The sequence below is a fragment of the Lepus europaeus genome, chromosome 1 (assembly GCF_033115175.1).
Source record: "Lepus europaeus isolate LE1 chromosome 1, mLepTim1.pri, whole genome shotgun sequence".
Taxonomy (NCBI): Eukaryota; Metazoa; Chordata; class Mammalia; order Lagomorpha; family Leporidae; genus Lepus; species Lepus europaeus.
In genome coordinates this window covers 109131129-109158663 of record NC_084827.1, presented here as the reverse complement: position 1 = coordinate 109158663, position 27535 = coordinate 109131129, and the positions used below count along the sequence as shown (strand labels likewise).

The 27535-nt window shown below is 37.8% G+C and overlaps 1 protein-coding gene across 1 annotated transcript in view; it reads left to right on the top strand.

The window, feature by feature from the left end:
• SCN7A (sodium voltage-gated channel alpha subunit 7) overlaps positions 1–27535 on the top strand; it is a 65572-nt gene that overhangs the window by 10894 nt on the left and 27143 nt on the right. The window contains exons 6-12 of the mRNA XM_062200245.1: positions 5084–5290; positions 6297–6366; positions 10009–10150; positions 15200–15412; positions 22651–22741; positions 23744–23982; positions 26656–26829. Of these exons, the coding sequence (XP_062056229.1) occupies positions 5084–5290; positions 6297–6366; positions 10009–10150; positions 15200–15412; positions 22651–22741; positions 23744–23982; positions 26656–26829 (1136 nt within the window). The remainder of the gene's footprint in view (positions 1–5083; positions 5291–6296; positions 6367–10008; positions 10151–15199; positions 15413–22650; positions 22742–23743; positions 23983–26655; positions 26830–27535) is intronic.

Genomic DNA, 27535 nt, shown 5'->3' with positions numbered 1-27535 from the left:
TTATTCCATTGTGGTCAGAAAAGATGCATGGTATGATTTTCATTTTTTTTAATTTGGTGACATTTACTCTATGACATATTAAGTGGTCTATCCTATAGGAAGTTCTACACACTGATGAAAAGAATGTATATTCTATAACCGTGGGATGAAAGGTTCTGCAGATATATTAGGTCCATTTGGTCCATAGTTTAGATTAAATCTGTTGTATCTTTGTTGATTATCTGTCTAGTTGATCTGCCCATTGATGAAAGTGGTATGTTGAAGTCCTTCATTATAATTGCATTGGAGTCTATATCTTGCTTTAGATCCACTAACAGTTTATTTTTTTTAAATAGGCAAGAGCCCTGGCATTGGGTGCATATACATTTAGTATAATCACATCTTCCTGTTGAATTTTCCATTTATCACTGCATAGTGCCCTTCTTTGTCTCTTACCAGTTTTTGTGTGGAAGTCTATTTTGTCTGAATTTAAGATGGCTACCCTTATCCTTTTTTTTGCTTCCTATCAGCATGAAATATCTTTTTCCATCCTTTCCCTTTCTGTCTGTATGTATCTTTGTTGGTGAATTAAGTTTCTTTGTAAGCAATGAATAGATTGGTCTTATTTTTCAATCCATTCAGCCAGTATGCATCTTTTGACTGCAGAATGGAAGCCATTTACATTCAAGGTGACTATTGATAAGTAGCGATTTGACCTTGCCATTTTTCTATAAATATTCCTATTTTTTACTTTGGATTTCTTTTGTACTTCTACTTTGGGACTTTCTGCCTTCACATTCTTTCATAATCATGACTATCTTTCTGTAGAGCACATCCTTAAGCATCTTCTACAAGGCTGGATGAGTGGTGACAAATTCTTTCAATTTCTGTTTGATATGGAAGGTCTTTATTTCACCTTTATCCATAGATGAGAGCTTTGCAGGGCACAGTATTCTATGTTGACAATTTTTTTTTTTTCTTAAGACTTGGACTATGTGCTTCCAGTCTTTCCTAGGCTTTAGGATTTCTAATGAAAAGTCAGCTGTAAATCTAATTAGATCCTCTGAAAGTAGTCTGGCATTTTTCTAGTGCACAATTTAGGATCTGTTCTTTATGTTTTACTCTTCAAACTTTGACTACAATGTGTTGTGGTAAAGTTCTTTTCTGTTCATGTCTATTAAGAGAACTACATGCCTTGTGTACTTAGATCTCCCTTTCTTTCTCCAAATTAGGAAATTTTTTGTAATTATTTCACAGAATATGCCTTCTAGTCCATTCTCTCCACACCTTCAGGAACTCCTAAGACCCATATGTTCGGTTATTTAATAGTATTTCATAAAACTCCAACACTGTTTTTAATTTTTCTAATTTCTTCTTCCTTTTTTGGGGGGGTGGGGGAAAGTCTGACTGAAAAATTTCCCAAGATTTTTCTCTAGCTAGGATATTCTTTCTTCCGCCTTACAGTTTGTTGTTAAAGCCTTCCACTGTATCTTTTATTTGACATATTGACTTCTTTATTTTTAATATTTCATTTTGATTTCTCTTCAAAATCTCAATTTCATGGGGAATTTCTTCATGCATGTCATGTAAGGATGTCTTTAATTCACGAATTTGCTTCTCATTGCTTCTGAGTAATCCTATGATTAATTTTTAAATTCCATTTCAGCTTTTTCATCAATCTCTTCATGTTCACATTTTAATATTGAAGTAGTGTTGTGTTCCTTTTGCCGGGGGGAGGTCATATTTTCTTCCTTATTCTTGTTTCTTGAATTTCTACATTTATTTTTAGGCATTTGTGGATATCCTTGTTGTAATTTTCCTCTGATGGCTTTTATTTTTTACTATGCCTCTGTGCCTAAATGGAGTATCTGTTCTCTCAGTAATATCCAGAGGTATATTCTGGGTGTAGCCAGGGAACTCTGGTCAGTGCTCAAGGGTGGGGTGAGTATCCAGGGTTACACCCAAGTTGGGCATGGTAGATCTCCTCTTTTTAGCAGAAAGGAGGGTATGATCACCTCTATTGGCATAGTAATACCCTCATCTCCTCTCTTCCAAAGTGATCAAAGCCCAGGAGTTAGTCCACAGTATCTGCAATACTCATCAATGCTACCATATGAACTGCACCAAGTATCTGTGCAGTTTTTTGTGTAAGCACAGATCCCATTGCAATGACCCACCCCTGATAATCAGGGGCCTCTGAGCTTATGAAGCTGCTCATCTTGAGTGCCTAGAGACTCAGCTATATCCTATATCTTCCCATGTAGTCACAGAGTTCCCAGTCTTGGCACATAAGTCTTCCACAGTCACAAGGTGAAGAGGATCTGCTTTGCCCTACTAGCCTGTCTTGTCCATAGAGAGGTGGAAACATTCTCAGAGCAAGCTGCTCCTGGGTGCTCTGCCTATGTGGTTTGAGCCTTGAGTCTGTGATATGTTTAGAGATTGGATGCACCTCACAGTCTTAAGTGGGTTCCCAGCCCCCTGTCAATCCTCCCAGCCAGACTCAAAGGCAGTGAGGAATGTGGATTTTCCCTCTGGTAGAATCCCTGGATCACATGTGTGCACAAGAACCACGAGCTGCAGCTCCTACTTGCTTCACAATGTTGTCTGCCAGGTGCGAGTTGTGCACCCCCAAGCTGCTACTGCCACTACTGAGACAGGATAGTGTATTGTCCTCTCCAGTTGCTGAGTGTGTACATAAGAGCTTCCTCAGCTGCTGGTTATATCCAAAATGGCACCCACCCTTTTTCTGCTGGTAGCTGGGTACCATTGTAAGGGGAATGGAGACAGAGAAATGTGCCCATTTTTTCACTGGGTTAGCGGGTACCCTATCTGCCTTAGGGCTTGAGGCCAGACTCATGCCCAGCTCTCCCTCTGGCTATATCACCAGTGGCATGGGTTGCCCTAATCTGATCTCACCTCACTCTCTAAAGCTGGTGCCTTCTCTGGCTCTCAGCTGCTGAGGTTGGGTGTTCTATCTGTGCTCATGCTGTGCATCCACACCTTCCACATTGATCCACAGCATCCCTCTTTCTTCCATAGAATTTCCCCTGTGGTTTTCTTTCTAACTCTCTCCTACAAATGTACTTCCTCCACTTTTTTTTTTTTTTTTTTAATGCTATTTACCCCTAGCCTAGAGCTGTAGGCCCATTCCCTATTCCACCATCTTGGAATCCTTGTGCTACCGTTTTCCCATAAGTATTCATATTGTTTGCTTTGGATCCTTTGTATTTTTTCTAAGAGATTCTCTGCCTTGACATTGTTTCATAATGGTGACTATCATTCTCTATTTGTGTAGCAATTCCTTAAGAATTGTTTTTAAGGCTGGATGAGTAGTGTCAAATTTTTTCAATGCCTGTCTGTTTTCAGAGGTCTTTATTTCACTTTCATTTATAAATGAGACTTTTGATAAATATAGTGTTCTGTGTTGACAGTTTCTTTATTTTAGGTCTTGGAATATGTCTCTCCATTCTCTCCTAGCCTGTAGGGTTTCTGATGAGAAATCAGCTATTAATTGGGAAATCTCTGAAGGTAGTATGGTGTTTCTCTCGTGTACATTTCAGAATCTTTATTCTTTACTGTTAAAAGTTTGACTATAATGTTTAGTGTTAAAGATCTTTTCAGATCTTGTCTGTTAGGAGTTCTATGTGCTTCCAATACTTGGAAGTCTCTTACTCCAAATTAGGGAAGTTTTCCATTATTTCACTGAATAGGCCTTCCAATTTTTTGCTTTTTCTATGCCTTCAGGAACTCCTTAGACATGTTTGTTTGGTCTTTTGATTGATAGTATCCTATAAGTCTCAAACACTGTTTTCAGTTTTTCTAATTCTTTCTTCTTTTTTTTTTTGTCTGATAAAGATATTTCTAGGCCAGCACCGCGGCTCACTAGGCTAATCCTCCACCTTGCGGCACCGGCACACCGGGTTCTAGTCCCGGTCGGGGCACCAGATTCTGTCCCGGTTGCCCCTCTTCCAGGCCAGCTCTCTGCTGTGGCCAGGGAATGCAGTGGAGGATGGCCCAAGTGCTTGGGCCCTGACTCCATGGGAGACCAGGATAAACACCTGGCTCCTTCCATCGGATCAGCGCGGTGCGCCGGCCGCAGCGTACCGACCGCGGTGCCATTGGTGAACCAATGGCAAAGGAAGACCTTTCTCTCTGTCTCTCTCTCTCTCACTGTCTCACTCTGTCTGTCAAAAAAAAGATGTAGAAAGACCACTGTTTCACAGGAGTATAGACAAAAGCCATAAACAATAATCAAATCATATGATGCTAGTTTCATTCTTACACGTTTTTTTCTATATTAATATGTGAAATATATTATTATTCCCATTTCAAGGGTAATAAAATGAGGCAATACTAATGTTGATATCTTACTCAACATCACAGAGCTAATATTTTCTTATTCATTGTTGAGCAAAGCAGTTGTTAAGGGCCTAAATATACATATAAGAGAGGAAGAGAAAAGATGAATAGGGAGGCAAGGAAGGAAGGAATGAGTTCATATACCATAATTATAAGAGTAGTTTCACCCATGAGATAAATCACATCATTTTTGGTTTTAGTTTCTTGTTTTCTGTATTTTTAGAATTTGTAATGTTTTTTAGTACTTACAAAAATATCCTTAAGTAAAGCCAGCTTTAAATTAGAATTCTCAATTAGAAGGATACTGATATAAATACAGTTTACATACATCACAATTGTGTTATTCTATTGCTAATCACTGATGTTTTTCAAAATCTTTAAGCTACTCTCAAATCTGAATCCTTATTGAATGCAGAATATTGTTTCTTCAAACCAGTTCTTATTTCAGCAATATTTCCAACTCATTTACATTATAGCTTTATACCTTTACTTACATTCATAAAAAGAAATAACTAGCTCTAAAAATTGTGCCTGAATTATTTTGTCAGGTGTTATAAATTACAATAATACAGAAACCTCAAAGGTTAGTATTTAGTCCCTTTTATTTACTAGACCTAGATAATGAGAATTCAATATGAAATACAAAACTGTGGGTTTCAGTGGATTATGCATTTTACAAGGGCAAGGTTTGCTAATGCTCAGCTGAGAGACTTTATTTAACCACAAACAAACCTTTCTATTTCAGGTCTGAAATCCCTTGTAGTTAGCCTGATTCATTGCTTAAAGAAACTCCTTGGTGTCATTATCTTAACTTTGTTTTTCCTGAGCATATTTTCTCTCATTGCAATGGGACTCTTCATGGGTAATCTGAAGCATAAATGTTTGCGATGGCCCCAGGAAGATGAAAACGTAACCTTGCACAACAGAGCTGGAAATCCATATTATATTCGAGGTAAGAAGCACATACCATCTATGGTAGATTCAAACCTTTATTGAATATAAAGGAATCTTCATAGAAATAGTGAACACTGAAGTTCAGAGCAAACTTTGTAAATCTGTGATGATGCTCAAATACTAATTTGGATCAGTTTCATTATCAGGAGAGGAAAGTGCCCAATCTTCAGAGAGTTAATTGTACAAATTTTATCCTTTCCAACAAGACTACAGCCAAAATCTCATTTTCATTAGAGGAATTTCATGTTAATTCCATCAGAGGAAGTTTAAAATCAGAGTCTCATAATACTATCTTTTTTCAATAAAGTTGTTCCTTAAGATATAAAAGTTAGTTTACTAATTAAAAATTTTCACTTGGGTCAGCTGTATCCCATATTGGAGTGGTTAAATTTCAACCCTGGCCCCACCGCCCGCTCAGGTGCATTCTATGAGGAAGTAAGTGATGACTCTAGCAGCTGGGGCCCTGCACATGAGAGACCTGGATTTAGTTCCCGGCTCCCAGCTTTGGCCTCTGCCCAGCTATGGCCATTGTGGGCATTTTTGGAGGAACTAGTACATGGGAGCTTTCTCTGTTCTCTCTCTCTCTCTCTTACTTTCTGTCCCCCTGCATCTCAAATAAATAAAAGTAAATAAATTAATAATTAATATATTAACAAATATGTCACAGCCCACTTGTGGTCTTCAGTTTTCAAACAGTTTAGTCATGGATTTTTCCTTCAGAAGCCTGCTCGTACCTGGCTAGTTTTATTCGTTCTCTCAAACCCTTCATTTAAAGAAAGTGGTTCTGTCTCTGTGCCAAGTTTTAGCACTTTCAGTGCAGCAGCTAGGTCCTGGGAGGCCTTGTGCTATGCATCAGATGCTAGGTGAAAAAGGCCAGAATGTGAGCTCTTTGCTTTTATAGCTGCAGACAGGGCTGTTCATCTTCTGTGCAGATCCTGCCAGCCTTCAGGTATTCCACAAACTCAAGATTACACATACAGTATTGTTTCTTTCCTCTTTTCCAGAAACAGACAACTTTTATTACTTGGAAGGAGAAAGATATGCTCTCCTGTGTGGCAACAGAACAGATGCTGGGTAAGTGATGTGAATGTTTTCTCCTATCAAGTTGATGTCACCAATCAATATTACTTACTGAATGAGTGTTGCTCTTACTCTTCATCTCCACTTGATTACATTATTTCGCTTTATGATGAAATCCATGGCGAGAAGTTATCTTTGCCCATTCAGGCTGCTGCATCAAAATACCTTAGGTTTGTGGCTTATAAACAACAGAAATCTCTTTCTCTCAGTCTGGGAGGCTGAGAATTCTCTATCAAGGTGCCAGCAAATTTAGTGTCTGGGAATGGCTTGCTTGCTCATGGCCAGTTCTGTTTCCAGAATGGTGTGGGGTCTGTCCTGCACCTTCTCTGTAAAGGCAGCAATCACCGGCAGAAAGTCTGCACTCTCCTGACCTAGCTGCCTACTCAGAGTTCCGCCTCCGAATCCCATCACCTTGGAGGTCACAATTTCCACATCAGAATTTTGCACAGCTGGGGCACAAGTTGTGGTACAGTGTGTTAAGCCACCACTTGCTGTGCCAGCACCCCATGTGGGAGTGAAGGTTTGAGTCCCCACTGCTGTGCTTCCCACACAGCTCCCTGCTAATGCAGCCTGGGAGGGCAGTGGAAGATAACCCCAGGGCTTGGGCCCCTGCCACCCCTGTGAAACACCTGGATGGAGTTTCTGGATCCTGGCTTTCATCTGGCCAGAGTTTGCTGTTGCTTCCATTTGGGGAGTGAACTAGCAGTTTCTCTCTCTCTCTCTCTCTCTCTCCCTTTCTCTCTCTCTCTCTCTTTCTTGCTCTGGCTTTCAAAGAAACAGTTGTTTTTTTTTTTTTGTTTGTTTGTTTTTTATATATATTTGTAAGGTGAACAAATTTCATGTATTTCATATATACAGATTTAGGAACATAGTGAAGCTTCCCATCCTACCCTTCCTCCTACCCATGCTCCCACCCTTCTCCCTCCTTCCTCTTCTATTCTCTCTCATAATTTTTACATAACCTACTTTCAGTTTACTTCATGCTCATAAGATTAACTCTATGCTTACTAAAGAGTTCAACAAATAGTAAGAAGCAAAAACACTGTCCCTTTGGCCGGCACCGTGGCTCAATAGGCTAATCCTCCACCTTGCGGCGCTGGCACACCGGGTTCTAGTCCCGGTGGGGGTGCTGGATTCTGTCCCAGCTGCCCCTCTTCCAGTCCAGCTCTCTGCTGTGGCCCGGGAGTGCAGTGGAGGATGGCCCAAGTGCTTGGGCCCTGCACCCCATGGGAGACCAGGAGAAGTACCTGGCTCCTGCCTTTGGATCAACATGGTGCGCCGGCTGCAGTGCGCCGGCCGCGGCAGCCATTGGAGGGTGAACCAACGGCAAAGGAAGACCTTTCTCTGTCTCTCTCTCTCTCTCACTATCCACTCTGCCTGTCAAAAAAACAAAAACAAACAAACAAACAAAAACCACTGTCCCTCAACAGTAAAGACAAGGGCTATAAACAGCTATGAAATATGCATATATATAAAACTGCCAAACTATTTTTTGAAAGAGTTTTTTTTTTTTTTTTTTTAAACAGGCAGAATTAGAGAGAGAGACAGAGAGACAGAGAGAAAGGTCTTCCTTCCATTGGTTCATCCCCCAAATGATCTCTATGGCCAGCGCGCTGCGCTGATCCGAAGCCAGGAGCCAGGTGCCTTCTCCTGGTCTCCCATGAGGGTGCAGGGCCCAAGCACTTGGGCCATCCTCCACTGCACTCCCGGGCCACAGCAGAGAGCTGGACTGGAAGAGGAGCAACTGGGACTAGAACCCGGGGTGCCGGCGCTGTAGGCGGAGGATTAGCCTAGTGAGCCGTAGCACAGCCTACAAAGTATGTTTGGAGTGGACACACATATTCAGCACAATATGAAATAGTATATTAATCCAATGTTACAGAATAAACCACAGGTAGAACTAAATGATGCATTGAAGGTCAAGAAGCTAAGAAACAACATGTGTAAGATTTAAACAGGGAACTGATCTGTTAGTGCACTCCAGAGCCAGGAAGCATTGCCAGAGAGGATAAATAAATCTGTTTTTTGGAAAAATATTAAAAACCTGCTGTTATTTCACTTATTTTGTATACCTTTTATGGCTAGAGTTTATATTAATAAAAATGTTATTTTATTCAGCATTTATAAATAATTCTTCCTTGGTAGGACAGAACCTTCGTGTCTTATTGTTGCATAATTTCAGATGGAGCAATAAGAAAGCAGAAACAGGGTGCTTCTCAGTAGTGTATGACAGACACGTAATTCCTGTGTTGCTTTGCTCAACTTGGTTGACCCGACATTCACTGATACCCTCACCTTTTTCTATGCTCTGGGGCTCAGAGCAACAAAAGCCTCATGGAGCAGCGAAGCATGAGTTATATAATTTAGTCAAATTGAAGTTATTTATACATTTTATCACTTACTCAGCATGAAATTATTTTTGCATGGCTCATGGTAGGCCTCCAATCAATTCTAAACACAAATTGTGAACCCATCTCGTTGTGACTGGCCCATTCCACTTTTGCCAACCCTTTTAATTTCATTCCTAACTCCATTATGACCTAAATGCATTTTGAAGTTCTCGGTCATGAATAATTAAATCATATTGATACATTTGAGGCAAGAAGAGAAAGTCATGTCATGTTTTGCCTGTAGCAATCATACTTTACTGCAAGGCAAACTTCTTCAAAAGTTTGTAGCTTAGTACAGCAACAAAAATTCATTTGCTCCGATTACGTGGGTCAACAATTTAGCAAACCCCAATCCATAAGTGCTTTTTAAACCTCTTCTTGTTCCAGTAATAAATGCCTAAAATAAGTTGCATGACCAAACCCTGAATACTGTAAGAGAGCGTGAATCAATGAAATGTGATTTATTGGACCGCTACTGTCATGTTTGACCACCATACTCAAGCCCCTCAGTAGATAAAAATATGGGACTCTGAAAAAAAAAAAGTAAATATATATTAGTCTCCTCTTTCTACCAGAGAGCAAGTACATACTGCTCATCAATTATTGATGTGATAGTTTCTCACCCTTAAATAATGTGATCTAGCCATTTGAGTTAAGACCCTCTGAAGATTAAACCCCCAAATCGGCCACTTTTATGTTTATCTGTACTATTTTAAAAAAATTATACTTCCCCTTTGACATTCAGCCATTTCCTCTATGACATCGTAGAGTAGAGCTCTAGTGAATAACAATATTTTGTATTCTTGAAAATTGATAATGGAGTAGATTTAAGTCTCCTCACAAAAAAGTGATAAGTACCTGAGAAAATGCATATGTTAATTAGCCTGATCTATCCAATCCACAATGTGTGTGTGTGTATATATACATTATAAAGCATTATGTCATATATGATTAATATACAGTTTTTATTTTTAATACCAAAATACATACACAAACTAAAGCGGTGACAAAAATTATGTGTGAGGCCCCTTTTTAAATTTAGTTCACAAACACTGTTCACATTTATCAACTTGCAATTGATCTCATTTATAGTTCTTTGCCCAGGAATTTTCGGGAAGATGACAGATTGCTCTGTGTGGAAGAAGGAACCTTCTATTATTAATAGATAGATGGTCTATATTTATGATTTTCCATCATCTGAATGTCACTTAAAGTGAGCAGTTTCTGTTTTCTTTGGCTTCTCTAGTCAGTGTCCTGAAGGATATGTGTGTGTCAAAGCTGGCATAAATCCTGATCGTGGCTTCACCAGTTTTGACAATTTTGGCTCAGCATTTTTGTCTTTATTTCGGTTGATGACTCAGGATTACCCAGAAGCACTTTATCACCAGGTAAGAATGTGGAGATTTCGCACTGTACTTAGGAATGGCACCATGCCCTTGCTTCTAAAATAACCTTCAAATATTATACACTTCACTAAATTTTTATGTGTTAATAATTTTTAAGCAAAATAGAAGAGAATCAGAATTAGTGAATATATATGAAAATTATATAAGGTATGCTTATTATATAAGGTATGTGACTTCTTATTTAATCTTTGAATTAATTCTATAAAGGAATACCTCCTCTCCCCCTGCCTTCCCCACTAACCAACTTATAATGGGTCAACTTAACAGGGTTTCGGCTTTACTGTAGGACAAAAGTGATGCTGTTCACTAAACATCTCAGTTTAATTTTGAATTTGGATCTCTTCCTGGGATAGCAGTATGCAATGTGGTGCTCTCTTGTGATGCTAGGCAGTGACCATGAGTCATAGACCACCACTAGCAAGGCAGTCACAAGTTTAACCACCAATACTTGCAGAACACTGTGTTGCTCAGCTATGATGGTCAACAGATCAGGTGAAAGCATGTATTTTACATAAAATCTTTCAGCTACAAGTGCGTTTAGTGAGACATAAGTACATTGTAAGTTGAGAAGCATATGTGTACCTCTCTTTTATATGAAGATATTAAGACTCAGAAAAGTTGTGTACCTTCCTCTGCCTGCCAGAGCTCAATGTTCTGTTCCAAACTTTGCAATAATTACATATATAATATTAAATGAGTAAAGAGCATTTTTATGTAGCAATGCTTTAGTCAAGACATTTTGAACCCTTGAAATTACCTTGTGTTAAACAGTTACTGAGTGCAGTACATGCAGTGTCCTATTTTTTTTTTATTCTTCTATTTCATCTTTTCCCATTTTAATATTCAACCATGCTTCAGTTATGGTAATATAAAGCTTGTTTTTATGAGATTTGAAATGAAATTAAAATTCTGGGAGTCTGTTTTCCTAACTAATTATGTTATGCATCATATTTTCTTTGAAAGATAAAATACCCATTGAAATAGGATTCAGATTTTCTTTGAAGTTTCCTTTAGAGTAGAATATACAATTTTATTGTCAAAGCAGCATACTTGATCTGAAAAGACAGTAATAAATACAAATGTCTTTGGATTAAAAAGCTATTTTTAGTTAGATGAGAATATTCCTTTTATAAAACACGCTCACACACACACACACCCATTGCTTATTTTGATTGACTAGATACATTGTAGAAAGCGTGTCTACAGGTCACTGATAATGATAGGATAATACAAAACATTTGGACCACAGACAGGTTCATAACATATTACTAAATGAAAATCAAGGAAACCATATATACATGCAGCACAATTGTAATTTTGATAAGATACATGGAAATATTATGTATAAATTTTTATTTATGCAAACTATGTGTTTCTAATTTTGTTATGTTGGTAATTATAATACTATTTTCCAATCATTTTTACAAGTATCAATACTTCTCCCACAACTCTGGGAGTTTCTTATTCCTAAAATAATCTTCTCATATTATCCTCCTAAAAATCCCTCCGTGGTTTTCAGATTCCTATGGCATGAAGTTCATGGATGAAAATAAATGGTTCCTTTATGCTTCTACAGATTTGTTACCTAAAAAATCCAAATATATACTGTTTCATTTGAAAATAAAGACTTGCTGTTTCCTAAGTGAGCATCTCTCATGATTTCTTGTTTTCATGTATGTTGTACATTTACCTAAATTCAACTTTTCTCACAACTATATTCAATCTCATGCCTCAAATTATTACATCAAAGCTATGATTTCTTATTTGAGCTTTTTGAAACTTTCTTTTCTGAATAAGGCATATTCTACACTGGAATACCAGAATACAGTGTAATTTCTTTCTCTGTATGTACTCCACTAGGTGACAGGACGGCGGACAAAGATTTTGTCTTATTTTAACTTTTTGTTGTCAACATTTAATAATACAAGCATTTTTCAAAAAGCTCGTGGGAAATGGAATTGAAAAGTGAGCTTGTTTTGTTGCAGAAACATTTAAAAATTCATGGAGACGGCCGGCACCGCAGCTCACTTGGCTAATCTTCCACCTTGCAGTGCCGGTACTCTGGGTTCTAGTCCTGGTTGGGGCGCCTGTTCTGTCCCGGTTGCTCCTCTTCCAGTCCAGCTCTCTGCTGTGGCCCGGGAAGGCAGTGGAGGATAGCCCAAGGCTTGGGCCCTGCACCTGCATGGAAGACCAGGAGGAAGCACCTGGCTCCTGGCTTCGGATTGGCACAGCGCACCGGCCGTAGCAGCCATTTTGGGGGTGAACCAAGGGAAGGAAGACCTTTCTCTCTGTCTCTCTGTCTCTCTCTCTCACTGCCTAACTCTGCCTGTCAAAAAAAAATTCACGCAGATGAGTGGTATTCAAAAGGTTCATGAAGAACACATATAGGCCGGCGCCATGGCTCAATAGGCTAATCCTCCACCTGCGGTGCTGGCACCCTGGGTTCTAGTCCCAGTCGGGGCGCCAGATTCTGTCCCAGTTACTCCTCTTCCAGTCCAGCTCTCTGCTGTGGCCCAGTAGTGCAGTGGAGGATGGCCCTGCACCCGCATGGGAGACCAGGAGAAGCACCTGGCTCCTGGCTTCAGATCAGCACAGTGCGCTGGCCACAGCGCGCCGGCCGCGGCAGCAATTGGAGGGTGAACCAACGGCAAAAGGAAGACCTTTCTCTCTGTCTCTCACTGTCCACTCTGCCTGTCAAAAAAAAAAAAATACATATTATAAAAAAAATGCGTGGATATGTTTTAAAATTTTGCTCTAAAATAAACATCTATAATTCCATTTTTATGACAATTTAGAGTACCATCAAAGAAATACTTGTGAAATTTTTAAAAATATTTTAACATATATAAAATTGTATCTTAATGAAATTTTAATAAAAATATAGATAACTATGAACTATATAATTTTATATCCCAATAAAATATTGCTTTTTCTGTATATTTCCAAAAGTATGTTACCCAATTTTCTTGATAGCATTGCTTTAAAGACAATCTTTTCCTTCTGATAGTGAAACAGCAGACCATTCGATGCGTGATAAGTGTTGGAGTTCTTTCAGGATGTTCATCAAAATTATGCTCTAAGTTCTTAGTAACTAGTGTAGGTAGCATTCACTTTGACTTGGTCTGGATTTGTATTTATTTATTTATTTTTTTGACAGGCAGAGTGGACAGTGAGAGAGAGAGAGAGAGAGAGAGAGAGAAAGAGAAAGGTCTTCCTTTTCCGTTGGTTCACCCCTCAATGGCCGTTACGGCCGGCGCACCGCGCTGATCCGAAGCCAGGAGCCAGGTGTTTCTCCTGGTCTCCCATGTGGGTGCAGGGCCCAAGCACTTGGGCCATCCTCCACTGCCTTCCCGGGCCATAGCAGAGAGCTGGACTAGAAGAGGGGCTACCGGGACTAGAACCCTGTGTGCCGGCACCGCAGGTGAGAGATTAGCCTATTGAGCTACGGCGGTGTCGGCTGGATTTGTATTCTTAACATTGCCATAAACTGAACTGATAATGGAACTGATGAAAATTCATCAATCATTCCCAAAGACTATAGCTCATGCTTTAGAGAGCACTTTTTTCTGTTCATTCAACAAATATTTGATCCAAATACCCTTAAAATTCATATACAGAAATGAATCATATACAGAAATGAACAACACAGTGTAAATCCTCACAGAACAGTTATATTTAACAGTGTAATTAACATTTGTTGTGTAGCTGCCATGTGCATTGTTTCATTTGAAAGGGGAGCTATAATTATATTTATAAAAATTAATAAAGCTGGAATTTTACACTTTTCTGTGCCAGTAAGAAGGTATACATTTTAATGCTCCTAGCATCATAGAAATATGTTTTAGTGCACTAGCATCATTTACAGAAAGAATAAAAGATTTTAATTCAGATGTAACTCCCATACTATGAGATCTTAGGAGTAATTTCTCCACTCTGATTTTGCTTTCTCTTCTGTATATTGAAAACAACATTAAATATCACATAGATATACTGTACATAATGAGGAAATAAGTATTATTTATTATTGTACATAGTCTTCATGGTACTCTATAATACTTATTTCTGACTGATGATTGCATTATTGTAAATAACAGCCTGTTCAGTGATAAAAATATTTAACTAAATTCTAAATAGCTGTATTATTGGATAATAGGTTCATTAAAAATACTTTTAAAGAGAAATGGTCTCTAGGTCAGTAAAATTGTTTCCAATGGAATTTTGGGTCTTCTATTGCACAAGCATTTTACCTCTTTTTATCTGTATAATATTTTCTGTAGATAATACTTATATAGTTTTGAGTGGATGTTTAAAAGTTAGGACTGTTTCCATTTATTTTGTTGAATTTTGTTTTTATAGTCTTAACCAATGACTATAAATTAGTAGATAATGTTTTGCATTTCTAATGTTCCACTTATAATTTTTCTAAATTTTTAAAATTTCTTATCTAAGGTAATTATTATTAAATAAAACTAGTTATACACAGTTTGAAAAATCTAAATTCTTGTGTTTTTCCATTCATAAATATTGCCTACTCTAATGGTTTCATATATCATGTACCTTTTCCGTGTGCTTTGTCTAAAGGTTTTTTCACCAAAACAGGTAGGCTGATAGGAATAGAAATATCCCTGCTCCCTACCTCTGTGTAAATCTGATTTTGCACCACATTATGACTTTTCATAGAAGCAATATTCAGAGGAAAATTTCTAAACATTTTCTGATTAAATTACATACATTTAAAATTCTATTGCAAAGAACATAAATTTCTTTGGATCATGAAATTTTTATCAAGAGATAATTTTTCCTTTCAATGTGTTTTCTCTATTAACACATGGAAGTCAGATGCTCACCCCAAATGAATTAAATGACTGAATCTTTGCTTTAGTTTTATAGTATATGTTCTATCCCTTCCACATATGTCTAAAGTTAAAGTCTAAATATTTTCATAACTGAATTTTATTCTTCATTTTAAAATGGAATACAAGAGGATAAATAACATTTTCATCTTTTGTTCTGGTTTTGTCCTCCTCTTAGATTCTTTATGCCTCTGGGAAAGTCTACATGATCTTTTTTGTTGTGGTGAGTTTTTGGTTTGCCTTTTATATGGCAAGTTTGTTCTTAGGCATATTTGCTGTGGCCTATGAAGAAGAAAAGCAAGCAGCTGCTGAAAGATCCATGAAGATTGGGCCAACATTTCAACAGACTTTAAAAGAACTTCAAGAAAGAGATGAAGTAGGAGAGGTATGTGTGTATATTGTTAGGTTCTTAAAATCACAGTGCTAAGGATATCTTGTCAAGGTCTTGGAGTATGTTGCTTTCTGATAGATGCTAAATTTTGTGTGTAGTGCATGAGCAGATTAAAAAGACCATTTTCAATCAGAGGGGCTCACTTTTGCTATTTAACATTCCTTCCTCAGAGCACAAAGAGTGGAAGACAACCTGAAAAAAATGCCTCTAATACAATTTCATGTTCCAAAATAATGTGTTACTACTGCTGGCAAATGGTGGATATACTTGGAGTATATGTTTTCAGAACTTCTTTTGATATAGGCATAGTTTACTGATTTGAACCTATTTCAAACAGCACATCAGAATTAATTTTGGACATTGTGTGCTACTCAAAAGTGACAGTGACTTCCCTAATTTAGAAATTATTAAGGACTAAAATAATGGATTACAATACTTTCCTAAAGTTGTGAAAAGAGAAAAACTCATGTTATGTTATTGGGTTTCTGCTTTGTTTAAGATGAAATGTGCTGTGCATCATTGTGTAGGAAATTATTTTATCACTAGAATAATTAAATCCATGACTAGTAAAACCTACTAATAATTTTAATTAATTTTAATTCCCTTAATGTTGGGTGTGAGTATTTTTTCATAATATTGGCCTCATGGCAAAAAAAATTCAGTCTATGAATTTGAAGGTGTTGATACAAGCAGCATTAAGTAAGTTGTGGAAAATATCTTTAAATACCCAAATTGTGCCATAGATGTGCTAACAGGAAGAGCAGGACGAAGAAAACTAAACAGAGCAGCTTTTTTTTTTTTTTTTTTTTTTTTTTTTTACAGGCAGAGTGGACAGTGAGAGAGAGCGAGACAGAGAGAAAGGTCTTCCTTTTTCCGTTGGTTCACCCTCCAATGGCCGCCGTGGCCGGTGAGCTGTGGCCGGCGCACCGCACTGATCTGAAACCAGGAGCCAGGTCTCTCCTGGTCTCCCATGCGGCTGCAGGGCCCAAGGACTTGGGCCATCCTCCACTGCACTCCCGGGCCACAGCAGAGAGCTGGACTGGAAGAGGAACAACCGGAACAGAATCCGGCGCCCCGATCGGGTCTAGAACCCGGGGTACCGGTACCACAGGCAGAGGATTAGCCTATTGAGCCATGGCGCCAGCCCAGAGCAGCATTCTTATATCCTACAAAGCTGTCTTTTTTTTTTTTTTAAGATTTATTTATTTATTTGAAACTCAGAGTTACACAGAGAGAGAAGGAGAGGTAGTCAAAGAGAGAGAGGTTTTCCATCTGCTGGTTCACTCCCAATTGCCCAGGGCTGCGTGGATCCAAAGCCAAGAGCCTCCTCCGGGTCTTCCCATGCGGGCACAGGGGCCCAAGAACCTGGGCCACTTTCCACTGCTTTCCCAGGCCATAGCAGAGAACTGGAGCAGAAGTGGAGCAGCCAGGACTCGAACTGGCACTCGTATGGGAAGCTGGCACTGCAGGCAGTGGCTTTACCCGCTATGCCACAGCACCAGCCCCTACAAAGATATCTTATACCTCTTCCTTGAATCATCTTTCTGGTAGATGGGAAATGGATCTAGATTGAAGAGGAAAAAAAGGAACAAGGTATATGTTCCAGTGGTTGAGATGATGATAAAATTGCTCATGTCCTACATTGGAGGACCTGGGTTAGACTCTTGGCTATGGCTCCTTATTTCATCTTCTTGCTAGTACACACCCTAGAAAGTAGCAGTAAGGACACAAGTAGTTGTGTCCTTGCCATCCACATGGGAAACCTGGACTGAGTTTTTAGAATTAGGACTTTTGCAACCCAGCCATTGTAGGCATTTGTAGTGTGAACCACAGAATGAAATCTTTCTCTCTCTCTCCCTCTCAAGTAGATAGATAAAAGTGTCATATTCTCACATGAAAAGGATCAAAAGAGATGGTGGAAAAAGCGAGGGACCAAGATGAAATCTGGAACTAAGTGCAATATGTAGTAAGGCTGACTAAGAGGTTCACTGATAATAAGTATCCTTTTGTGAGTCAGAAATGGGGAATCGTTAGCTGTCCTTTGTATGTAAGCCTTATATCAAGTTATCTTCAGTCAAGAATCCCCAGAAAGTCCTTGGAGCCTGAATAACCATGTAGGATCCCACCAAATGGCTTGATAGCTACTTGTATCCATAGCATGTGTACCACTGGCAAGAAACAATGAAGGCCAGTATGAAGAAAACACGAATGAAAAGAGGCTTTTGAATAGCCATTATATCACCCATGAGTAAGCCACAGGAAAGCAAATTGCAAAAGCTTTCTGTCTCTGAAAATGACTCTGAGTTCCTGCAGATTGAATGATTGGGGTCTGAATGATATGTTGAATGTGTATTTTGTTCTAAAGTGGCATTTCAAAATCTGAAGGGCTTGAGGCTACTCACAAATGCATCTAAGTGTATGACAATACTTCTCTTATCGTATGATGAAATACTCTATTAGTTCCTTTTATGAAAAACTTGAATATTCTCAAATTTCCCAATATCACCATTCATATTGTTTTTTTTTTCTGTTGATCACATAAAATTTTCCTATTTTAGTAAAAATTTTTCAATTATAAAGAATTTATTTTTCTGGAACAATCCTGTAGCATTTTGTCCTTTGGAATTTCCTGGGAGTTGAGACTAAGAATCATTTTCACAAGATTTATTTTCTTTCCTTTTTGTATTTATGTATAAAAAACCTTGGCGAGAGGAGAATTTAGAGTGGAACATGCTGAGGAACCTTTCAGTGGCTTATCTAAGACCAGTCAAGGGGCCAGAGATGTGGCATAGCAGGTTAAGCTGTTGCCTACAGTGCTGGCATCCCATGTGGGCACTGGTTTGAGTCCTGGCTGCTCCACTTTTGATCCAGCTCCCTACTAATGGTCTGGGAAAGCAGCAGAGAATGGTCTGAGTGACTGGCCCCTGCACCCATGTGGGAGACCAGGAGAAGCTCCTGGCTTTAGCCTGGCACAGGCCCAGCTGTTGCAGCCATTTGGGGAGTGAACCAGCAGATGTAAGATCTGTCTCTTTCCCTCTGTCACTCCCTCTCTCTCTATGTGTAACTCTGCCTTTCAAATAAATAAAAAGAAGCCCAGTCAATTCTACCTCTGATGTTGGAATGAGAGATTGCTTAGACACTGCATATTAGCATAATATAGAAAAGCTGTAGATAGTATTAGCTAAAAGCTCAGTTTTGTAGTCAAATAAATACAGATTTCAGTCCACATTAGCCATTAATAGATGTATGGTATTTGGTAAGGCTTGTTATCCATTCTAAATCTCAGCTTCTTTCTCTGTAAGATGTATATAATGATAATATCTCTTATAGGTTGTTGTGAGGCTCAAATGAAATAAATATATGAAAAACATTTAGTAATGCTTAACTAAAATGGTGAAGTACAACTAAAATCATGAAGAAATATTAATAAAATTATTATAGCATATTAATGTTGCATATGACATTAAGGAAATTTACCCAAATTATTATACTCAGTAATCCACATAAAAACAACTGGCCTTTAGAGGAAAAAATTCTCTTTGAATAAATTCAAAGAATGTAAATTCAAAGAATGTAAAACTAAATTATTTCTTACAATATAATGTTAATTATATATGACATTTATTACCTAATATCTTCTAGGCTCAGTGCTAAAATATTTACATTCATTCATTGTCGGAACCTTTTGAGGTAGAGAAATTATTTCAATATCTTACATGATAAAAAGTGAGAATTGGTCCCCTAAGGTAACAAATGTAGATTTAGCCAAAGTATTAATTGTTTATAGTTGTACTGTATCAAGTTCAGTGTACATGTAGTAAAGGTTAGAAACACAGTAGGAGACTATCTGGAACACATCTAGGGGCAGGTATCCTGTCACAGTGGGTTAGGCTACTACTTAGAATGCATGCATTGCTTATTTGTGTGTTTGGTCCCAGTACTTCACTGTTCTGGGCTTCTTCCAGTCCAGTTCCCTGCTAGTGCACCTGGGAGGTAGAAAATGATGGCATTAGTACTTGGGTTCCTGCTACCCATTTGGGTGATCTAGATGGAGTTCCTGGCTCCTAGTTCAGCCTGGTATAGCTCTGGGTATTGCAAGCACTTGAGAAGTTAATCAGCAGATGGAAGATTAATCTCTCGCTCACTCTCTCTTTCCCCCTCCTCTCTCCTTCCCTCTTTGCTCCCTCTGTTTCTCCTCCCTCCCCACCACCATCTCTGTCACATCTGACTTTCAATTAAATAAATCAATTAATATTTAAGGAAAAAAAGAACACAGCAAGGCATAGGTGTCTCAATGGAGAAAATTCTATCAACATAAAATTCTTAAGTCCTTGACTATAAGTACTGGCAATTAAACTGCTATTAGCAACTGCCTAGCAGACATATGATAAATGTTCTCAAGAATTTTCAAGTTGAAACCTCATTGAGGAACTGCAGCTGCTAAATTTGATTGCTACTTCCTGACATCTGACTTCTTAACACAGGAAGAAGGCACAACTACCACCACCTTGCTTTCATATTCAGGAGGCTCAATGCTAAAACAATGTGATCCATCAGCTACACAGGTTGCAGGTGAAACTTTCCTGCGATTTGTCAGTTACTGGCAAAACCTAAGGAAGTAAGATATATAAAATCGTAGAAATACAAATAGTTACATGTCTCATCTAAAATAGCATCCTTATTTATCTAATTAATTAACACTGACAACTTTATTAAACACTGGAAATAATTCTCAATAAGTACAAATAAATTGTCCATCTTCATGAAATCAATGGTGTAGTAGACAGACTAAAAATTATCATAAACACAAGAGTGTATCTCGGAGCTGGTGCTGTGGCACAGAGCAGTAAAGGGCCTGGCCTTATGGGCCATATGGCCCATATGGGCACCAGTTCTAGTCCCGGCTGCTCCTCTTCCAATTCAGCTCTCTGCTATGGCCTGGGAGAGCAGTAGAAGATGGCCCAAGTCCACCCACCAGTGTGGGAGACCCAAAGGAGGCTCCTGGCTCCTGGCTTTGGATCAGCATAGCTCTGGCCATTGCGGCTATATGTGGAGTGAACCAGTGGATGGAAGACCCCTCTCTTTGTCTCTACCTCTCTCTATAACTGTCTTTCAAATAAATAAAATAAATATTTTTTTAAAAAAGAGTATCTCTAGGACAACAAGAAATTATGCTTCCCGGTGTTAATGGAATAGGTAACAGAAAATGCCGTGTATGATAGATTCTTGCAGAAACCTGAGCTAAGTCCAATAAGCCAGTTGATCTGATTGTCTTTATGCAGATAAGAGTAGAGAGAGAACATAGTGAATGTAGAAAATTCTGTAATATAAGTGACTGACTATCTTTCAAAAGTAAACTATATAGGAAGTGAATTAAAACCATAAGATCATTAATATACCTGCCAATTAAATATAATGTGTGGCCCATGTTTGTATTTTGATTGGCACATATCATTATAAAAGTATGATCTGGGTACTGGTTAATATTAAGGAATTACTGATTTTGCTGATTGTGATAATGTGATTTTTGCCCTCTAAGAAGTTTTATTAGAAAATTATCTGATTTAATTAAATTATTTTTTAATAAAGTGGCATGAGAAGTAAGTGAAGAAGGAATAGTGTATTGTTATAAACTGCTGTGGTTGAATATTGAATACCAGAGGTTCACTGCAGTAAAGCAGAGAAACAAGGTGTTTTCAGAGCCTTGAATGAAGGATTTCTCTGAGTCCCAAAAGCTTATGTAGATCAAAGACTTGACCTGAGATGTGATATGTCAACACCAAACAAAGGGAAGGGGCAGGATGAGTGGCAGGATTAAAAAGCCAGCACATCTGCGGGACAGAGTAAATCTGAGTCCAGATGGACACTAAGACATTCATAAGTAAATGAGAGAATGGGGCTGTGTTCTTCCTCATTGACACCTCCATTCCAAGGAAAATTCAAACCCATTTTGAGAAGAATCCTCACCCCCATTTCTTGTCTAATTTTAACACTGAGTCTTCTGAAATTCAGGTATATGCCATTATGAGCTCTTACCATTCCAGTAAGGGAAAGTAATTGTGTTACAAACCTCTCGATTTACATTGTAAAGCAGCCACATCGTTAATAATCAGATAGGTGATAACTTATTCATTATTTATGAGAAGTTTAATCAAGGTAGATAGGTTAATAGACTGATATGTGGTTCATTCACTATATATTGTAAAATATACCTGTAGTTCAAGGCAAATTAGTAGAAAGTTGAGCATTGATTTTATCAATAATATTTTAGTGCCTTTATGGCCCCCACCCAGTGCCTATATCATTATCTTTATTGAATTGATTTTTGGTGTAATTCCAGCAAACATTATCACTACTTGTAATAATTTTATAACAAGTGATTCCCTATATACTCATGATACAGTTGAGGATGTTTTTTACTGTACCACAAGCATCATCTTTTTGAACATACACTGTGGCATCTTAATAAGAAAATCTTTGGGACTGGCACCATGGTGCAGTAGATTAATCCTCCGCCTGCGGCACTGGCATCCCAAATGGGTGCTGGTTCTAGTCCCGGCTGCTCCTCTTTCAATCCAACTCTTTGCTGTGGCCTGGGAAAGCAGTAGAAGATGGCCCAAGTGCTTGGGTCCCTGCATGCGCATGGGAGACCAGGAAGAAGCACCTGGCTCCTGGCTTTGGATGGGCACAACTCCTGCCGTTGCAGCCATTTGGGGAGTGAACCAATGGATGGAAGACCTTTCTCTCTCTCTCTCTCTCACTGTCTGTAACTCTACCTGTCAAATAAATAAATAAAAATCTTTAAAAAAAAGTTATAAAGTTAACATATACTTACTAAAGGAAAAAATATATGATGCTAGTGAAATATTCTGTTATTTTATTACTCAGTAGTATATTTACCAACTAAATATTTCACAGTAATCCTAAACTGTGTATATTGAATCTTTTGTCAAATATGGATAATATACTACCATCTCCTGATCTCTACTGATTTTATGGTTGGCCCCACAGTATAATTTTATTGAATTGCAAGGATATACATTTGTTTTCCAAGTATGAGTACCATAATCCCAAATCAGTTTAATACTGCCTAAAGTGTAAAGCTTGGCCAATGATGGAAACCTAAAACACTTCTAAAGGCAAGAACCAGCATTTTTTATATGGCTATACAACACCATTATAGAGTTGAACCTACAAAGATAAGAAGGCAGTTAGACCCATCAAATTTTTTTTTTCAGACAACACAAATAGAAATGAAGAAAAGATCATCAACTTCCATAAACACACCTATGGATATACTGGAAGACACTACTCTCAGACAAAAAGAAGGTAAGGCAAAATACTTAAGCACTTACTGAGGAGGGTTCTATTCATGGAAGATTCATTTTGAAAGAAATCCTGCAATTTCTTCAGGACCTTGGATGGTTAGTGATAGCTTTGGGATTCACAAGGAGAGAAGGCCTACACTTCCGGGAATGGAGAGTCCCTTCCCGCACTTCCAGGGATGAAAAGTCCTTGTCAAGGTCCCCACGGGTGCCTAAAGTCAACCAATGAGGATCAGACCTACCTCAACCTTTAACCCCCATGCCCTGTATAAAAGGAGCCCTCCCAATCTCTGTCTGATGCTTGACTTCCTCAGCCCCCACTCTGTTGGGACTGGTGAACCTCGCCAGGGAGCGGAATCCCAATAAAAGATTGTGAATTAATTGATTCATCTGCCTGGGAAGATTTGTTACGTGCGGGACATCTTCCAGTTAGAATGAGAATTTAAGGAATAACATAAGAAGATTAGTATGAATAATAAAGAAAAATTCAGAAGGTCACTAAGAAGTGACAAAGAATTTCCTGTGTTCTCTTTGCTTAACATTGAAAAGCATATTGGAGTATTAACATGTAACTAAAAAGACAGATGGGAGCATCAAACATTATTTCAGTAGAGCTATCATCACTTTGTTTTTTGTGATGTATTACCAGTAATTCTTTTCATGGTCAATACTAAAAAGCATTATTCTATACAGCATATAAATCTAGCAACTATAAATTATTATGTTCTCAACTATTTTCTATATTTGTCTTCTTGAGATACTTCTGTTTTTTTTTTCTTCTAATACATAGTTTGACTTATTTTCATTTGTCTAACTCAGCAAGCAAAATGAAATATGGGAAATTTATGTCACTCTGCTTTTTGTTAGTATAGAATACTTCCTTTTCCTAATTCCAAATGAGAAGTCTAATTTCAAATCTCTCTTTGCATGCAATAGGCAATTTTTTCTCTTAAAGTCAAAATAAATAGTTTTCTAAAATTTGATTTTTTTAATTTTTTCACTACAGAAATTAAAAAATCCAAGAAGCTATGCTCATTGTGTTGGTATAGGTTTGCTAAAACTTTCTTGATATGGAATTGTTCTCCCTGTTGGTTAAAATTGAAAGAGATTTTCCAGAGGATTATAACAGACCCATTTACTGACCTTTTCTTTACCATATGCATAATTTTAAACATATATTTTTTGGCTCTGGAACATTATCCAATGAGTGATGAAACCAACCACCTTCTTAGCATTGGAAATCTGGTAAGACTCTCATTGCGGATTGTTTTTGTTTGTAGTTGCACCTTTGCTTTATCCATTATTTTCTTCACTGTTTTATTTTCTAACTGCAATACATTGCACTACATATTATTATCAGATTACTTGCCCCAGTCTATGCTTATCATTGTGAAGGACGTGTACTTGTGAAAATTTACCAGAGCCTAACCTGCTGAAAAACAAGGAAGTTTCAAGAAAGGTCAGTTAGAAAGTTTCAAGAAAGGTCAGTTTCTGGGAAACTGCAACTTAGCAGATAACAGGGAATACCAGTTTGGAAACCCACCTTGTGCAATGGTTAAGATAAGTAAAACTGATGTGTACTAAAATAAGTAAAACTGCTGTAAACAAAAACCCCCTTCCCCTTTGTATTCACTTGCTTAAGATAATTTTGTGGTTTTTGCCTTTAAATACTGCCTGTAACCCTCCTCTGGCACCTCACTCTCTCAGGAGGGAGGGGTCCGTTTTGCGCAAAACGTAAATAAACTGCCTCTTGTGTTTGCATTGCTGGTGTCCGGAGTCTGAATTTCTGGGTCCCCAGGGTGCTACCCAGGACCCCACCAGCTTTGGGTCCTTCAATTGAATGTTTTCACAGCTGGACTTAAAAATCCTGTCTTATAAAAATAAGATTCCTAGCAGTCAGGTTCAGTGAAAATTTGTCATTGTCTCTCACTTCTCAAATATGCACTCTATTGACACCATTACCTCACATATCAGAGTAGGGGGCAGAGGTAAACTGAAAAAGCACAAGATTTTCATTGATACCTTAATTCTGAATCCTGATTACAATAGAGCCTCCCCTGGATGTCATAATGGCCTTTAGTTTTGGTTTTGGGTTTTTATTTTATTTTTTTGGATCTTCTCATTTTGGTGAGATATTATTTTATATACCTCTTTTATTCTTATTTTCTTTTTAAAAATTTTATATTTATAAAAGGTGTACAAATTTCATCTATTTTATAAATAGATGTAGGAGCATAATGATGTTTCCAATCCCACCCTCCCTCCCATCACATTCCAACCCTTCCTCCTCCTTCCTTTTTTTTAATTTTTACAATGACATACTTTTGCTATGCAAAAATGGAGGCAGTTATTTTTGTTACCTCGGTTCTTTGTCTCACATGGAAGAAGAATTTGTAAGTGGACAGCAAAGAGATTTAAAAGTATTTATTAGAATCAAGGACCTCCAACCAGACATGGAGGGAGGCTTCCAAGAGAAGAAAAAAACCCGAAAGGACTGGTGGCAGTGTGCTTTTTAAGTACAATTTTGAAGGAAAAAAAAAAACAAAAACTTGACAATCAGATTGGCATTCAGTTACCAGGGTTAAAAACCCATCAAAAAGCCTGATTCACAATTTTCCACCCTGCCTGGCCTGCTAAGGGTGGGATAGGTAACTTGTTTTCACAATAAGCTGTGAGCTCAGGAAGAGCTCCCTCGCTGTTCTCATGGTAAATTTGGAGATTCCAAAGGAAAGAGGGTGGCCTGTTTGTTCTTGCTAAAGATAATGTTTTGGGGAAGGAAGCAAATATTTTACACCCCAAATTCCATTGGGATCCCCTGACTACCTATTAACCCATCTGACTTCTCACACTTTCCTTTATTTTATAATCACAAGTTTAACACTCCACTAACTAAGGAATTCAACAGATTTTATATATGCAAAATATTTTACATATATTCTACATCTCACATATAGTGAAAAAGGCAAACTAGAATTCTCCCCATGTAGGATCTCTGTCCTTAATGTGTTATACTATGTGAATTAACAGTATAACTAGTACTCAAACAGTACTTTATACTTTGTGTTTCTGTGTGGGTGCAAACTGTTGAAATCATTACTTAGTATATTCTAAATTGATCTTCTGTTTATAAAAATAATTGAAAATGAATCTTGATGTGAATGGATGGGAGAGGGAGTGGGAGATGCGATGGTTGCGGGTGGGAGGGAGGTTATGGGGAGAAAAAGCCGCTATAATCCAAAAGTTGTACTTTGGAAATTTGTATTTATTAAGTAAAAGTTTAAAAAAAGAATTCTAAAAGTTTAAAACAAATCATATTCAAACAAATATATGTTGTAGTAGTTTTCTTTGCTCGTATTGTTTTTGTTTAATTTTGTTTTGTTTAATTAATTATATTAATGCAGACACCTTGTTACCAGTTTTGAATTATACATATACTTGATACCAAAATAATATTTTAGCTATTTCTGCCAGTACAATTTTAAAGTTTATTCTGTTTTCTTTCTGGATCAAGTACATGTATAGTAAAAATTATATTCATGTATATGTAAAATACAGAAAGTAATACATACACTTTTATTTTACAAATTGAAAAATGAAATATCTCACATATATTCCACATCTCATGAGTAACTATTCAAAGTGGAAAGATATTTATCCTCAAATATTCTTTTGTTTTTATCAAAGATGGCACTTATTAAAATAATTGAAAATTCTGTATGAAGTGTTTAATGTTAGATTGTTAAAACCTATGACCCCGTCATTATAAGACAGACTCCAGATGTAACTAGATCTTACATCTTATAAAGGAGTTATAAAGAGGGTGTATATGAAAAATGAACATTGTGTTAAGTTTCTATGTATGTAGGCTTGGATATAGCTTTTGGAATCACTTTCTCCATGTGTTTTATTTTTATTTAGGTTTTCATTGGAATTTTTACAGCAGAAATGATTTTTAAAATAATTGCCATGCATCCATATGGGTATTTCCAAGTAGGTTGGAACATTTTTGATAGCATAATTGTGTTCCATGGATTAACTGAAGTTTATCTAGCAAATGTTGAAGGAATGGCTCTTTTTCAATCATTAAGGATGGTAAGTAGAATCCAAGACCTAATTTTTACTTCATCAAAATTTATCTCAGTTTTCAGACCTAAAAGGGAATTTATCCCATTTGGTCATTGAGAGTATTAAATGAATTCCTTGACATATAAAGATCTAGGTGATCCCAAGAAGGAACAAATAGTCTTCAATGCTGCTATTTGACCAACATATTAAACAAGTTCGTATTAGCAGCAACTTAGAGATGTAGTTCTAGGAAGCAGGGCCAATGAAACTGTAAGTTTTAAAAGGTAAGATTGGTGAAGACTTCCAAAAGTCTATTACATATATGTGACTAAGAAAAAGGAATCCAGTTATTTCTAAATGTAAGGTTCTAAGTATTTCTAAATGTTGGCCGGCGCCGGCACACCGGGTTCTAGTCCCGGTTGGGGCACCAGATTCTATCCCGGTTGCCCCTCTTCCAGGACAGCTCTCTGCTATGGCCCGGAAAGGCAGTGGAGGATGGCCCAAGTCCTTGGGCCCTGCACCCGCATGGGAGACCAGGAGAAGCACCTGGCTCCTGGCTTCAGATCAGTGCGATGCGCCGGCCGCAGTGCGCCGGCCTCAGCGGCCATTGGAGGGTGAACCAACGGCAAAAAGGAAGACCTTTCTCTCTGTCTCTCTCTCTCTCTCACTATCCACTCTTCCTGTCAAAAAAAAAAAAAATTTCTAAATGTCAGGAAGAAAATTACATTTATAA